Source organism: Dama dama, chromosome 19 (assembly GCF_033118175.1).
Source record: "Dama dama isolate Ldn47 chromosome 19, ASM3311817v1, whole genome shotgun sequence".
Lineage (NCBI taxonomy): Eukaryota > Metazoa > Chordata > Mammalia > Artiodactyla > Cervidae > Dama > Dama dama.
This window is the reverse complement of record NC_083699.1, coordinates 49906994-49919411: the sequence shown is the minus strand read 5'-3', so window position 1 is coordinate 49919411 and position 12418 is coordinate 49906994. Positions and strand designations below refer to the sequence as shown.

Below are 12418 nucleotides of genomic sequence, written 5' to 3'. Positions count from 1 at the left end.
CTGTCCTGTGGGCACAATTTTAGTGTGATGACTTTTCTAAATGGATAAGTACTCAATGTGTGCTAAGTCACTTCAGTCGTGCCCACCTCTTTATGACCCCATGGACTGTAGCCCACCAGGCTCCTCTTCCCATGGGATTCTCCAGGCAAGAATACTGGAGTGGATTGCCATTTCCTTCTCCAGGGGATCTTCCCCACCCAGGGATTGAACCCATGTCTCTTGTACTGGCAAGCGAATTCTTTACTGCCAAGCCACCTGGGAAGGCCAAGTACTTAGTACCCCTGTGATATTGCTGGGGTATGGTTATCAGGAGTGTTTGCCTGTATTTGATAAACAATAGAGTTAGCAGGTATTTCTAAGAGTGCTTTTTTAGGGAACCTGAGTAGTTGGCTAATAAAATTACCACTGGCCAACTATTCTCTTCAGAATGCATTTAGCATCTAATTGTGAATTGTATGTGACCAGCTGAAAGAGAGTGTGCCTTTGGCAGAAGTTACTAAGACAGCATCTTTGGCGCTTTGTTTCGTGTTTCCCAATGTAATCCAAAGGCTTCGTTGTGAATATTCTGGGTGTTGGCAAACCACCCAGTAAGGACTGCTGTATGCGGTCTTGTCTAGGGATGGACTCCAGTAAACCACCTCTTTGACTCCAGTTAATAAGGAGCTGATCATCTGTTAAAGAATTGTTCCCTGGCAAAGGATCAGTTAATCCAATAGAGATGGTATGCTTTGAACATCTCAAACAAAAGCCCATTATGGTGATTTATCCCTTTTCACAGAGTGATATGCAGAGGTTGGGAGGGTACTGGTGATGTCTTTCCAAATTCCAGCTTTCATATGCATGTTGAAGGAAATGTAGTCTTTATGGTACTACCTGGTTTTTAATTGTTTACATTTTGTTTTAATCAGGGATTGAGTTAATCTGTGAAAAAGACATTGATCTGGCAGCCCAGGTACAAGAGCTATTAGAGTTTCTCCATGAGAAACAGCATGAGTTGGAGCTCAACGCAGAGCAGACCCACAAGCGACTTGAGCAGTGCCTCCAACTGCGGCACCTCCAGGCCGAGGTCAAACAGGTGAGCCTGGCCCTCCACCTTCAGCCTGGGCTTTCCAGTTGCTGAGTCTGGTCTGGGCCTGCTCCTGGTATGGGGTAAGGCTTACAGAGCCTCAGGTGTGACCAGAATTTAGGAATAGGTAAGTTAAGGAATGGTTGTATTAGCTTCTGAAAGCTAGTCTGCTGTCTATTGACTCTAATAAATAGATCTAATGGTCCAGTGGCTCAGACTTACATCCAAATGCATTATTTCTCTGGCATACAACAATCTAAGGAGAACATCTTCTCAGGGCTTTTCCAAGTTGTCCTCATCCTCAGTCACTGAATCCGTTCTCTTCCTTTCTGTCCTCGATCCTGCATAGAGTTCATGGAAAAGGCAAAGCCTTTATCAATAGACATATTCAGGCTTTAGAGCCAGACTGATTAATTTGGGGGCACCTATGTGTCTAGTAAGGACCTGACATATTCTTGATAATAAGCGGTAGCCATCATTCACTTCCCATTATTCTTTTCAGTGTGTTTGTGGTTCTTATAAGAAAATGTTCTTGCCACATTAAAGCCAGTTTTAAAGAGTTCTTACCTGTATGAGACATGATACTATCTATTCTTCTAAAGGATATTCCTGTACCATTCCTAGGGATTTATAAGAACATACACACAATGACCAATGATACATTTTAAAAATACTACATATTTATATTATAAACAGACTAAATGGGAATTTTCAGCATAATGATTGGTGACTTCCTATTTAGACAAAGTGGGATTGAAGAAATCCAAATATAATTATAGTTCCACTTATTGAGTGTCATAGACCTTTTATACCTATCTCTTGATCAATCCTCACAACCGTTCTCTGAAGCAAATATTACTCTCTTTTCAGAGGAAGTCACTGAAGCTTAGCAAGGTCACCAGACAAAGGTCACACTGAAGAAATAACTCGCCATCACCTTCCACATGTCCAGGAGGACTTCCTGGCAGGGTAGATCCCATAGCACTTCAGTGTTTGCTTCTTCTGCTCCAGACTCTCCCAAGCAACCCATTTCCCCTGCTTCCTCTAGGCAGAGCCCCGTCCAAAATATCATGTTCAGTAACCGCTAGAACTTTTAGATTTAAGTCTATTAATTTAGCACAGGGAACAAAAATATGTTTTATAATTATTTCTTTGTCCCTTTTATTCAAGGTATTCCTTGTTAATGCCTATGCTTTTATAGTTATTATATATTATTTATTATAATGTGCAAAATTACCTTCTCTGCTCCCCTTCTTTTCCAATCAGTGCTGAGTCCTCACATTCTGTGCCAAAGATCCATCTTGAGCACTGGTGACATCACTGGGCCCTAAGCAAAGCCAGGTCACAGCACTGCCATCCAGGTTTTTTTCAATTTAATTATCCTGGGATCACACCTGATTGTCAGGAGACATGGAGACATGTTACTCGTGGTGACATGGTGGAAATCCTAGCAGGCCCAGAGTAGGGATGAGTTTTCAAATTCTGAATCTCTTGACAGAAATGATAGTAATTTCTTTCTTATGAGAAGTACTTTCTCATTTGTGATCTCAGTTGAGGAGAAAAAGCCCATGAGAGAGAGTGGTGTACATTTACTTTACAAATGAGGAACTGAGGTGTACTATAAGATGAGTATTCCCGGGCCCTCGTGGCTGCTTAGCTGAAACTTGAGCCCAGGCCTCCAAAATCCAGACCTGGGAGTTCTCCTCTGCTCTTTGTTCATGGTCATCTCAATAAACTGGATAACAGGAAAATTATTCCTAATTGACTTTTTGAGATGGAAGTACCAGACCACTTTACCTGTCTCCTGAAAAACCTGCACGCAGGTCAAGAAGCAACAGTTAGAACCAGACATGGAACAATGGACTGGTTCAAAATTGAGAAAGGAGTACAAGGCCGTATATCATCACCTTGCTTATCTAACTTACATGCAGAGTACATCATGTGAAATGCTGGGCTGGATGAATCACAAGCTGGAATCAAGATTGCTGAGAGAAATATCAACAACTTCAGATATGCAGATGATACCGCTCTAATGGCAGGAAATGAAGAGGAACTAAAGAGCCTCTTGATGAAGATGAAAGAGGAGGGTGAAAAAGCTGGCTTAAAATTCAGCATTCAAAAAACTAAGATCATGACATCTGGTCCCATCACTTCATGGCAAATAGCAGGGAAAAAAGTGGAAATGATGACAGATTGTCTTTCCTTGGGCTCCAAAATCACTGTGGATGGTGACTGTGGCCATGAAATTAAAAGACTCTTGCTCCTTGGAAAGAAAGTTATGACAAACCTAGATAGCATATTAAAAAGCAGACACATTACTTTGCCAGCAAAGGTCCATATAGTCAAAGCTATGGTTTTTCCAGTAGTCGTGTGTGGATGTGAAAGTTGGACCATAAAGAAGGCTGAGTGTCGAACAGTTGATGCTTTAGAATTGTGGTGCTAGAATAGACTCTAGAGAGTCCCTTGGACTTCATGGAGATCAAACCAGTCAACCCTAAAGGAAATCAACCCTGAATATTCATTGGAAGGACTGAAGCTGAAGCTCCAATATTTTGGCCACCTGAATCGAAGAGCCAACTAACTGAAAAAGAGCTTGTTGCCGGGAAAGATTGAGAGCAAGAGGAAAAGGGGGTGACAGAGAATAAGATGGTTAGATAGAATCACCAACTCAATGAACATGAATTTGAGCCAACTCTGGGAGATAGTGAAAGACAGGGAAGCCTGGCGTGCTGCAGTACATGGGGTCGCAAAGAGGTGGACATGACTTAGCGACAGAACAACAACAACATCATATAATTTTGCTTTCATTCTTTGTTTTTTATTTATTTTTGTTACAGAATTCATAGTAGAGCCAACTTTCTAATTATGTTTTTTTTTTACTGTGATGAAAATGGAAATGAAATTAATTTTTAACCTTCGAAGTATACATTCTGTACAGGATGGGGAGCTGAAGGATGATAGGTAGTTTGTCAAGTGGGGAAGTAGATTAACTATATATGGATCATCCAGGTTTGACTAATTGCATACATTCCCATTCAGTATTTCATGAATTATAGAGCAAAAAAAAAGTTCTTCTGGAATTTGAAATTCCAGAAGAGAAAATTCTGGAATGAGAAAATTCCTTCTTCTTCTCTTCACCATGGCAAGAATGACACATGGCGGATTGTAGTTCAAAATGGTACTGGATGGCTGAGATCAGCCTTTAGGAAACCACGAAGGCCTTGGCAAAGGATATCAGCCCTTGCAGGTGCCGGGGGACTGCTGTTCCGTTAAAAAGGCTTTATGCCTCATTAAACAGACTTGTTCTTCTTGTCAGCGTGGGCTCTTTCTTTAGGGAGTCTTCTAATCCAGTTTCAGAGAAGGCATTTGAGGTTTGATGGAAGTTGGTGGAGCAGGAAATATTGACTTGGAAACTGTTGACACTTGGAAAGAGGGAGTTAATTTAGATGTCAGTATTGATCATGTGAGCTAAATTTAGACACCAGCTTGAGAGTTTCTCTTTGGAATGTACTCTCAAAAACAAAAAACAAAAGGACACCTTAATTGAAGTGCCATTAATAGAGACAGAAAGGGAGAGGACAACAGTGTGTTATGTCTCTGTCATTATAGCTCAGAGGTTAAAAGTTTAGATTTGGCCTTCATAACCTATGTGCAGTTATACCACAGTTATATTAAACTGGGTCTCTGAGGAGCAATGATATCACAGACATTGACTAAAAATAATTTTCAAGTATTTAGAACAAGTGAAACTGATTAATGCAACTGATTTGCTTTCTGAGGGATTACTTAGGACTTTGTATCTAAGATAAATGGCCCCAGCATCTCCAGAGAAATGCTGAGTCTTGAAGGGAAACCACTCCCCTGATTCCCATGGTCCAGGGCCCTAGACCACCCAGATACTCCCTTTCTTCTAGAAAAATTGTTAAGATTATTCTCCAGACCCCACAAAATGCTCTGATTGTTTTCCAAGAAAATTGCTACTCTGGTAAGGATGACCTCACATTTATTAGATAATTGAGGGAGATTTGAAAAACCTATTTAGTGGGCATAAAACTAAATGACTGCCCATATGTATTCCTGCAGAGCCATGCATTTAGCAGAAAATAGGCCAAAATGGATTTGTAGGATGTTGGAGCTCTGAGCTATGGGAAAATAAATTGTACTTATTTGTCTACTAAAAACATTGACTTAAATTATCCCTGTGGACTAAATACTGGCCAGTATTTGGATATGATCAAGATAGGAATTTAAAACAAAGGAGAAAATATTACCTTCTCCTCATATTCTTATAGAAAATACCATTTAATTCTGTTCACTGTACATAAAAATTCAAAGGAGTTGGAGTAGTACCGAAAGATAGACAGCCATAGGGACAAGTATCATCCATTTGTTTCAAAATGGAGATAATTAAGAAGACACACAGTCAGAGTCTATAATATCATGAAAGATAAACACATATAATCTCATAAGTTGTGAATTTTTTTAACTAAGAAATACTAGAAATATAACAGGCTCCCAGTTAACCACCTGAGAGGCTGACAGTTTCCCTGTGATTAGAGTTTTGGAAGTGACTGTGCCTTGTGATAAATCATCTGCAGTAGCAAGAGCCTCATAGGTTTCCTGTCAGTGTGACCCAGAGAACACAGTCATAGCCAAAGCAGCTTCCACAACCTACGTGGGCACAGGGTCCAGCTTCCCCAGCTTAGGTGGCATCATCATTTTGGACATTCACATCCAGTTAACAAAATCCATCCTTCTCCTAAGTCAGGGTTATCTGAGCTTCCTTGGCCTAACGAAGCAGTAGATCTCTATGTTCAGTCCCCCCTCAGCCTGACTGAGCTGAATTGGTGACCTAACTCCCAAGTCCCCAAGCAGCAATACTCTTCCCAGCCCTCATTTCTTCAGGGCTATGTTTCTCTGTTATCCTGTGGTTATAGAGACAGCCTCTGAATTTTGAAAGGAGTATGGAATATTATGGCTCCAAGTGACCTTTAAATACCATCTAACCTATTGGTAAACTATGGTCCAAGATGAATGATCTATGTAAAACATGCATTTATAGGATTACATCTTACGGTTTACAAAATACTTTTACAGTAATTATTTCATTTCATCTATACCTTGTGATTTACCATTTTACAGATAAGAAAACTGAGCCTCGGGGAGATTAAATGATGTTTCAAAAGTCAAATAGCTCAAGATTAGTGGGGCCAATATTTCTCATGTTTGTTACAAAATTTCTTCTACTACCTTTCTCTCATTTGGATGCTCACAGCGAATAAATAACCAATTTTATGAACCAGGAAGATAAATATGACAGTAATGGAAAATTATACCAACAACAGTTATTGATCAGAGCCCAAAGACTGATGATAAGAAAACAGCTAAGTTATCTGTATCTCATCAGAATATAGAAATAAACTCTGCAAATACTAGAATATAAGTATTCCCAAACTCTTTTTCTTCTCATTGTGAAAGATATAATTGGAGAATCATAGTTAGGTTTGTCTCAAAACTAAAAATCACCACTATCAGCAGGCTTTGCCTTTTACAGTATGCTACATCAACCCTGATACAGAAAGGAAAGATATCCTACCTTTACAGTTGAAAAAGCTGTGGCTCAGAGGAGTTAAGTGGCTTTACCAGGTAGAAACAAAGCCAGGTGTTTTGACTTAAGATTCTGTGTTCTTTAAACATGGTCTCAGTTCTGCTTCTAGGACTGAGTCCATGACTTCAACATGGGAGATTTGATTCTAGGAAGATAAAAATGCTTGTAGTTTAATCATTGGCATCAGTCCCAATGAGCCAAGCCATTGATTAAACTGCCATGCATTTTTGTCTTCCTAAAATCAAATTTCCTATTTAAAGTCCTGGAATGCCTTTATAAACAACATTTGGGAAATAAAAATGAACAAGGATATCAAGGATACGGCATGATTTAATGTAAGATGCAGAGACTAAAACCTATCATATTTCTAAATGGAGAATCTGGTAGATGGAGATCCCACAACTATAGCTATAACTAATGTTTTCAGTTGGCTGAAAACAGAGAAAAATATTCCAGTAAGACTCAAGAGGCCCAGAGGGAGTCAGCTTGTCCCCCCCCCACAAGCATTGATTTGTGATGCACATTGAGAAAATGTTTCTCTGACACCCTCAAATGAATCCTGAACCAAGCAAGATGTGATGAATCATGGCAGAAGGACTTACATAGTTCAGAAATATAAATTATGAGCTCCATTTTCCAAAGGAGTGAAGCATTTGGGCATGCAATCTGTGTATGCATGTACCCAAACTTACAGCCAGCTTTTAGAAATCATAAGCGCCTCTAGTCAGCCAACTAAAGTGCACCAGTGGCATCAGAGATTTCACACATACACTCTGAACAGTTATTTCCTGCAACTAATTGCTTTACAGATTGGTATCTCATCCGCAATCTGCCAGACTGCCCATGAATTAACATCTCAGTCCAAATAGCCCAGCTTCAGTGGGATTTATGTCCCAATATTATCCATGCACAATATGGCATCAGTCATTTTCTGCCCAAGGAGGACATTTGAGAAATGCCAGTGAGGGTTATGGAAAAGGAGACTAGGATTAGTATTTTTTAATTGTTTAACATGAGGAAGTTGAGAGAAGAAAAAAAAAATCTCAAAAACTCTGAAACAGATTGTGATGTCTTCTGCTTTGCCTTGAGGGAACAGATGGATGGTATTTACTGATCTTGAAATTTCAGAAGAACTTTTATTTCCTCTCCAAGCAAACTCTCAGACTCTTGAATAAAGCAAATATTTGGCAATTTTCTGATGACCAGACACAAGGTAGACTTTCAAGGCCTAATACTTCCAGTTTGATTATTTCCACCAGACTCTATTAGCTGGGTAATTACCACATTTCCATTTCAGCTAGGACTGTCTAGACAGTATCAGCTGTTTCTCCTTCTATTCTAATATTCTCTAGCTGAATTTTCTTTCCCCTAGTACTAAATTAAAGTCACCTAGAAATCTTACTCAGCCTAGCCATAACCTCTAAATACTTTAAATCAATTATAACATACTCTTCTGTTTTCTGATGATCCAGTGTATGGGTGATTCATACTATTTTGCTTGTTTTCTTTTTCCTCCGTTTGGGTTGTTTAACCAATCAAGGCTAAAACTTGTCTACTCTTGGCTATTTTGCAAACCATAGGAGGCTGGACCCACTTTTCAGGTGTGACTTGGATATTTTCCACAGTAACTTGGATATTTTCACTCTTTCAAAAATGTTACTGCATACCTGTCATATGAAAAGCACTATGCTCGGCACTGAGTGAGATTATAATATGACTCATGTGTTAATCAAGTCTTCCAAAAGTTTACATTCTAATGAGGGGAGATGAAACATAGGTCAAAATAACCAAATAAGGCAGACTTTCGTGAGTGCTGTAGAATGGTCTGGTTTCACTAGATGATGAAGAGATTGTTTCTAATAGGTATGGTGAGATATAGATTTCAAGCAGTTGTTGGCCTTAAAAAAGGAAAGGATACCATACCGATATTCCATACATATGGAATTTATTTATTTTTACCATACTATGTTCCAGAAGGAACTTCAAAAACATACCTACAGTGCAATCAGATAAAGTAATGTTTAAATTAAGTAGCTGAGGAGACTGGGATTGAAGAGTGATAAGGATAAGAAAGAAAATGTGAAGCTTGGAATGAGATTGGTAGTTAACAATAAATACCTTATGGCACAGGGATAAATATCTTATTCCAGATAAATTTGGAGAGATTTTACTTATCCAGATCCTTCCTATCTTCTCTTCATTGCGGGTAGGAGATAGTGAGCTGTCTGACTGAAGGCCATTCACCTGTGCTGTTGTCCCAACTCCCTAGGTCCTGGGATGGATCCGCAATGGGGAGTCAATGCTCAATGCCAGCCTGGTCAATGCCAGCTCTTTGTCTGAAGCAGAGCAGCTACAGCGGGAGCACGAGCAGTTCCAACTAGCCATCGAGGTAACACCCAAATCTGACTGCACTGTCCTCCCTTCCCTTCTCTGCTCTGCAACTTAGGCAGGATGATTCCTCAAGATGTGGGTTTTCCTTTATGTGGTGAAACCATTACTCTTTCTTGTGAAATGGGCCAGGTAGCTTCCTTATCACCCAGGAATTGGAGAAGCAAATCCAGGGCTTCATCACCCCAAGGAAGCCTGGTATTAGAAGACAAGTATTCACACTCCAAATGTGATCTTTTTTATTAGTACCTTTAACCTTCAAGGCCCCTGGTCCATTGAGTCTTTTAATACCTTATGATCTATGCATCATGTGAAAATATAAAGCTAAAAGGTTAGAAGTCACTTCCAGTTGAAGCTCACTCAGAATTGAGGATAAACAACTGTAGAAGTCATTAGTAAATTAGAATTCCATTTTTAAACATTTGATTTACATGTAACATTTAGATTTCATTGTCAAATCTGCCTTTTAACAACAGCAGTGAACACAGGAGTGGACTGCACTAGAGAGTTTGTTTCACTGAAAGTAGTTGTTCAATAATGCTGGTGGAAGTCATATTTAAAGAATAAACTAAAATCAGAAATTTACCAACCAAGGCTATTTTAAAATAAAATTCCACTTGTGATAGTCTAATATGAATTTTGTCTTGCTTTAAATAATATCTTTAATTATCCTTTGTACTGGAACATTTCCTTCCCAAAGAGACTTGAGCTGATTGCTCTAGAACAGTATGGGGAAAGAGTAGGAAATGGGACATGGGAACTATGTTAAAAATAAGTTCAGTACCAATGGGAAAAGAGATAAAGAAAGAAAACCTCGAAGACCTGCATCACTTGTGGTTCAGTACAGAACTTAACCCACTTTTGAGTGTGTAAGAAGTGCAAAGGTATTGTCTTCTACTAAAGAAACACAACAATGATAAAATCTTAACTGTCTGTGTCATTAAGTTTATCTTTAATACAGTGATCCAACTGATTGCTAGCCATTTTTAAACTAGTACTGATGGATTTCAGCCATTTAATTTTTGAAAAGCTTTCTTGTATGTGAAAATGTAGCATTAACATGAATGTCATACTTCTCTAAGATGTTTGATGACGTCTTAGGAAATATTGCATTTTACCGGCACACCCAAATATTAGGATGTTAGGATCTATTCATTGTAAAGGAAAACTCAAGATTGAGATTATAATAAAAAATTAGGCCCACAGTGGTCAAAGCCCCATTGAGAGGCAGCAATGAGGAAAATGAAAGTTGGGCAGTCACGTTCAAGGCTTGACATGAACCTATGAGAGATGCTAGGCAAAGAAAGGACAGCTCTTAGCCATACCTCCTCCTTATTTATCTTGAATGTGGAAGTTTACCTGCCCTGTCAGGTAATTCAATTTTAGGTCCCTTAATTAGATGTTGGGCTAGAAAAACCAAGTGTTGTGACACACTTGAGCATCTCAATGAACTAGTAGAAAATAGTGGGTAAATCCATTAGTAATGTTACTGAAATAACTAAATTCTATCTGACTTGCTTATGCAGTATATACAAATTTGTATTAGATGATGTTGCAGCCTTACAAAATAAAGGCTTACTAAGCATCTGTGTCTCTAATTTCATGGATGCAACTTGATCAAATATTCCTAGGATATATGTTGAGATATAAACCCCTTTAGAGTTTGTGGACTTGAGAGGATGTAACAAAACAAATAGGATTTCTGGTAGATCTTGGGAATGGAAGGTAGGCAGGGTCTGCAGCTTGGCTAGAATAATGACAAGAACAGAGCCAGAATTTCAACATATGCTCCTTCTACAGGTGGCATTATGCTTCTCTCTAAATATGTCAACTTAGACCAGGTTCTGCACTGGGGGAACAGATGCCAGGTAGGATGTAAGCAATTGATAGGAGATTTAACTATAGCCTGGTTTTATTTAACCCATTTTGATACTGTCCTTACAGTGATAGGGAATATAATTTGACTTCTTGGGCCCTAAGAAAGAACCCTGGCCTCTAGAAGGGAAAATAAAATAGCTCTATGTAAGACAATTATTGTTAGAACTAAGACTCTTTTGAGAGTAAAAGTGGGAATTAATAATAACTAAGTCAGAAAAATCAGCATGGCCTAGAACTCTCATGGGAAAACCAAGATGTTTGCTCTCCCTAGGTTAATTGGCCTCATCTGTCTGAAGGTTTTGGTCTCCTTAAAGAAGGTCAGAATGTTTACCTTAAGTATCCCTGGTTACAGAAAAACTTCCCCAGAGCCATTCAGAATGCAGAGCAGTAGACAGCTCTCCAGAAATACAGCTTTACAGATTCGTATTTTGTTAGTATCCAAATGTTGTGGCTGATGTGTCTTCAAGAACTGGGAACTTCATAGAGGCACCCTTGATTTTATACCCTGCTTTTTAAAAATCCATTTTTATTTGAATTCTTCTTATGCATTCTGAACATAAGCACTAAGACAGTAGTTAAAACTGGATAATAAATTCAATTGATTTGGCTTGGTTTTCTTCCATGTCCTCCTACTAAATATGAACATCCTTGATAATACATGTCTCAAAGACATAGCACTCAATAATATTAGATAATAGTAGAAATAAATGCAAAATAATGACTCAAGTTTAGTGAAGCAGAGATTATGTCATATGCGTAAGAGTTTATCATTTAGGAAATTAAAGGGAAGAAGAGGCTCCCAGTATTATTAGATATTAATGAGTTTCAGAATAAGGAAGAGGATTTGTTACATAGCATAAATTGTGAGAAAATTAAAGTTACTCCTCTACTCTGAGAAAAGGGTACAATAAAGGTTTACGATGACAATTATATGCTGGTTTTATATATTGAGGAGAGACAAGATAATTATCAGAGTCACTAATTCCACTTGGTGAGCCCTTCCTCTGAATGAGAAACTGTAGATACCATTCTAATTGCTAGATATGAAGTGATGTGGTGTGATATGGTGGACATAAATTTGGGAATAGGTCAAACCTGAATCTGATTTCATCACTTCCTTGTATGTACGTTTCTGGGCAAGTACCTTGATCAACCTGAGCCTTAGTTTCTTAATCTGTAAAGTGGGAATAAGAATATCCACCTATAGTAGTGTCATAAGAACTAGAAAAATTCATAAGTACAGTGCCTAGCATAGAATATACACATGACTAAATGGCTTTTAAAGAGATTTTTTAAAACAGTCCTTGCGTTAAGAGTTTCATTAAGTAGGGAAAATCAGCCAAGTGTTAGATGGGTGATATAAGCATTCAGAAGAGGGTAGTTTTTAGTAAGTCTCAGGCTATCCAGAAAGGTCTTTTTTGAAGGAGGTCAGAGCTGAGCTGAGTGTCCAAGGGAATAGATGAGAACTCTGTGGAAGT

At 38.6% G+C, this 12418-nt stretch overlaps 1 protein-coding gene across 2 annotated transcripts in view; it reads left to right on the top strand.

The window, feature by feature from the left end:
- The window catches only part of LOC133073477 (kalirin), a 496969-nt gene that overhangs the window by 393466 nt on the left and 91085 nt on the right, over nucleotides 1–12418 (top strand). For both annotated transcript variants that reach the window (XM_061166983.1, XM_061166982.1), the window contains exons 15-16: nucleotides 909–1075; nucleotides 8944–9063. In XM_061166983.1, the coding sequence (XP_061022966.1) occupies nucleotides 909–1075; nucleotides 8944–9063 (287 nt within the window). The remainder of the gene's footprint in view (nucleotides 1–908; nucleotides 1076–8943; nucleotides 9064–12418) is intronic.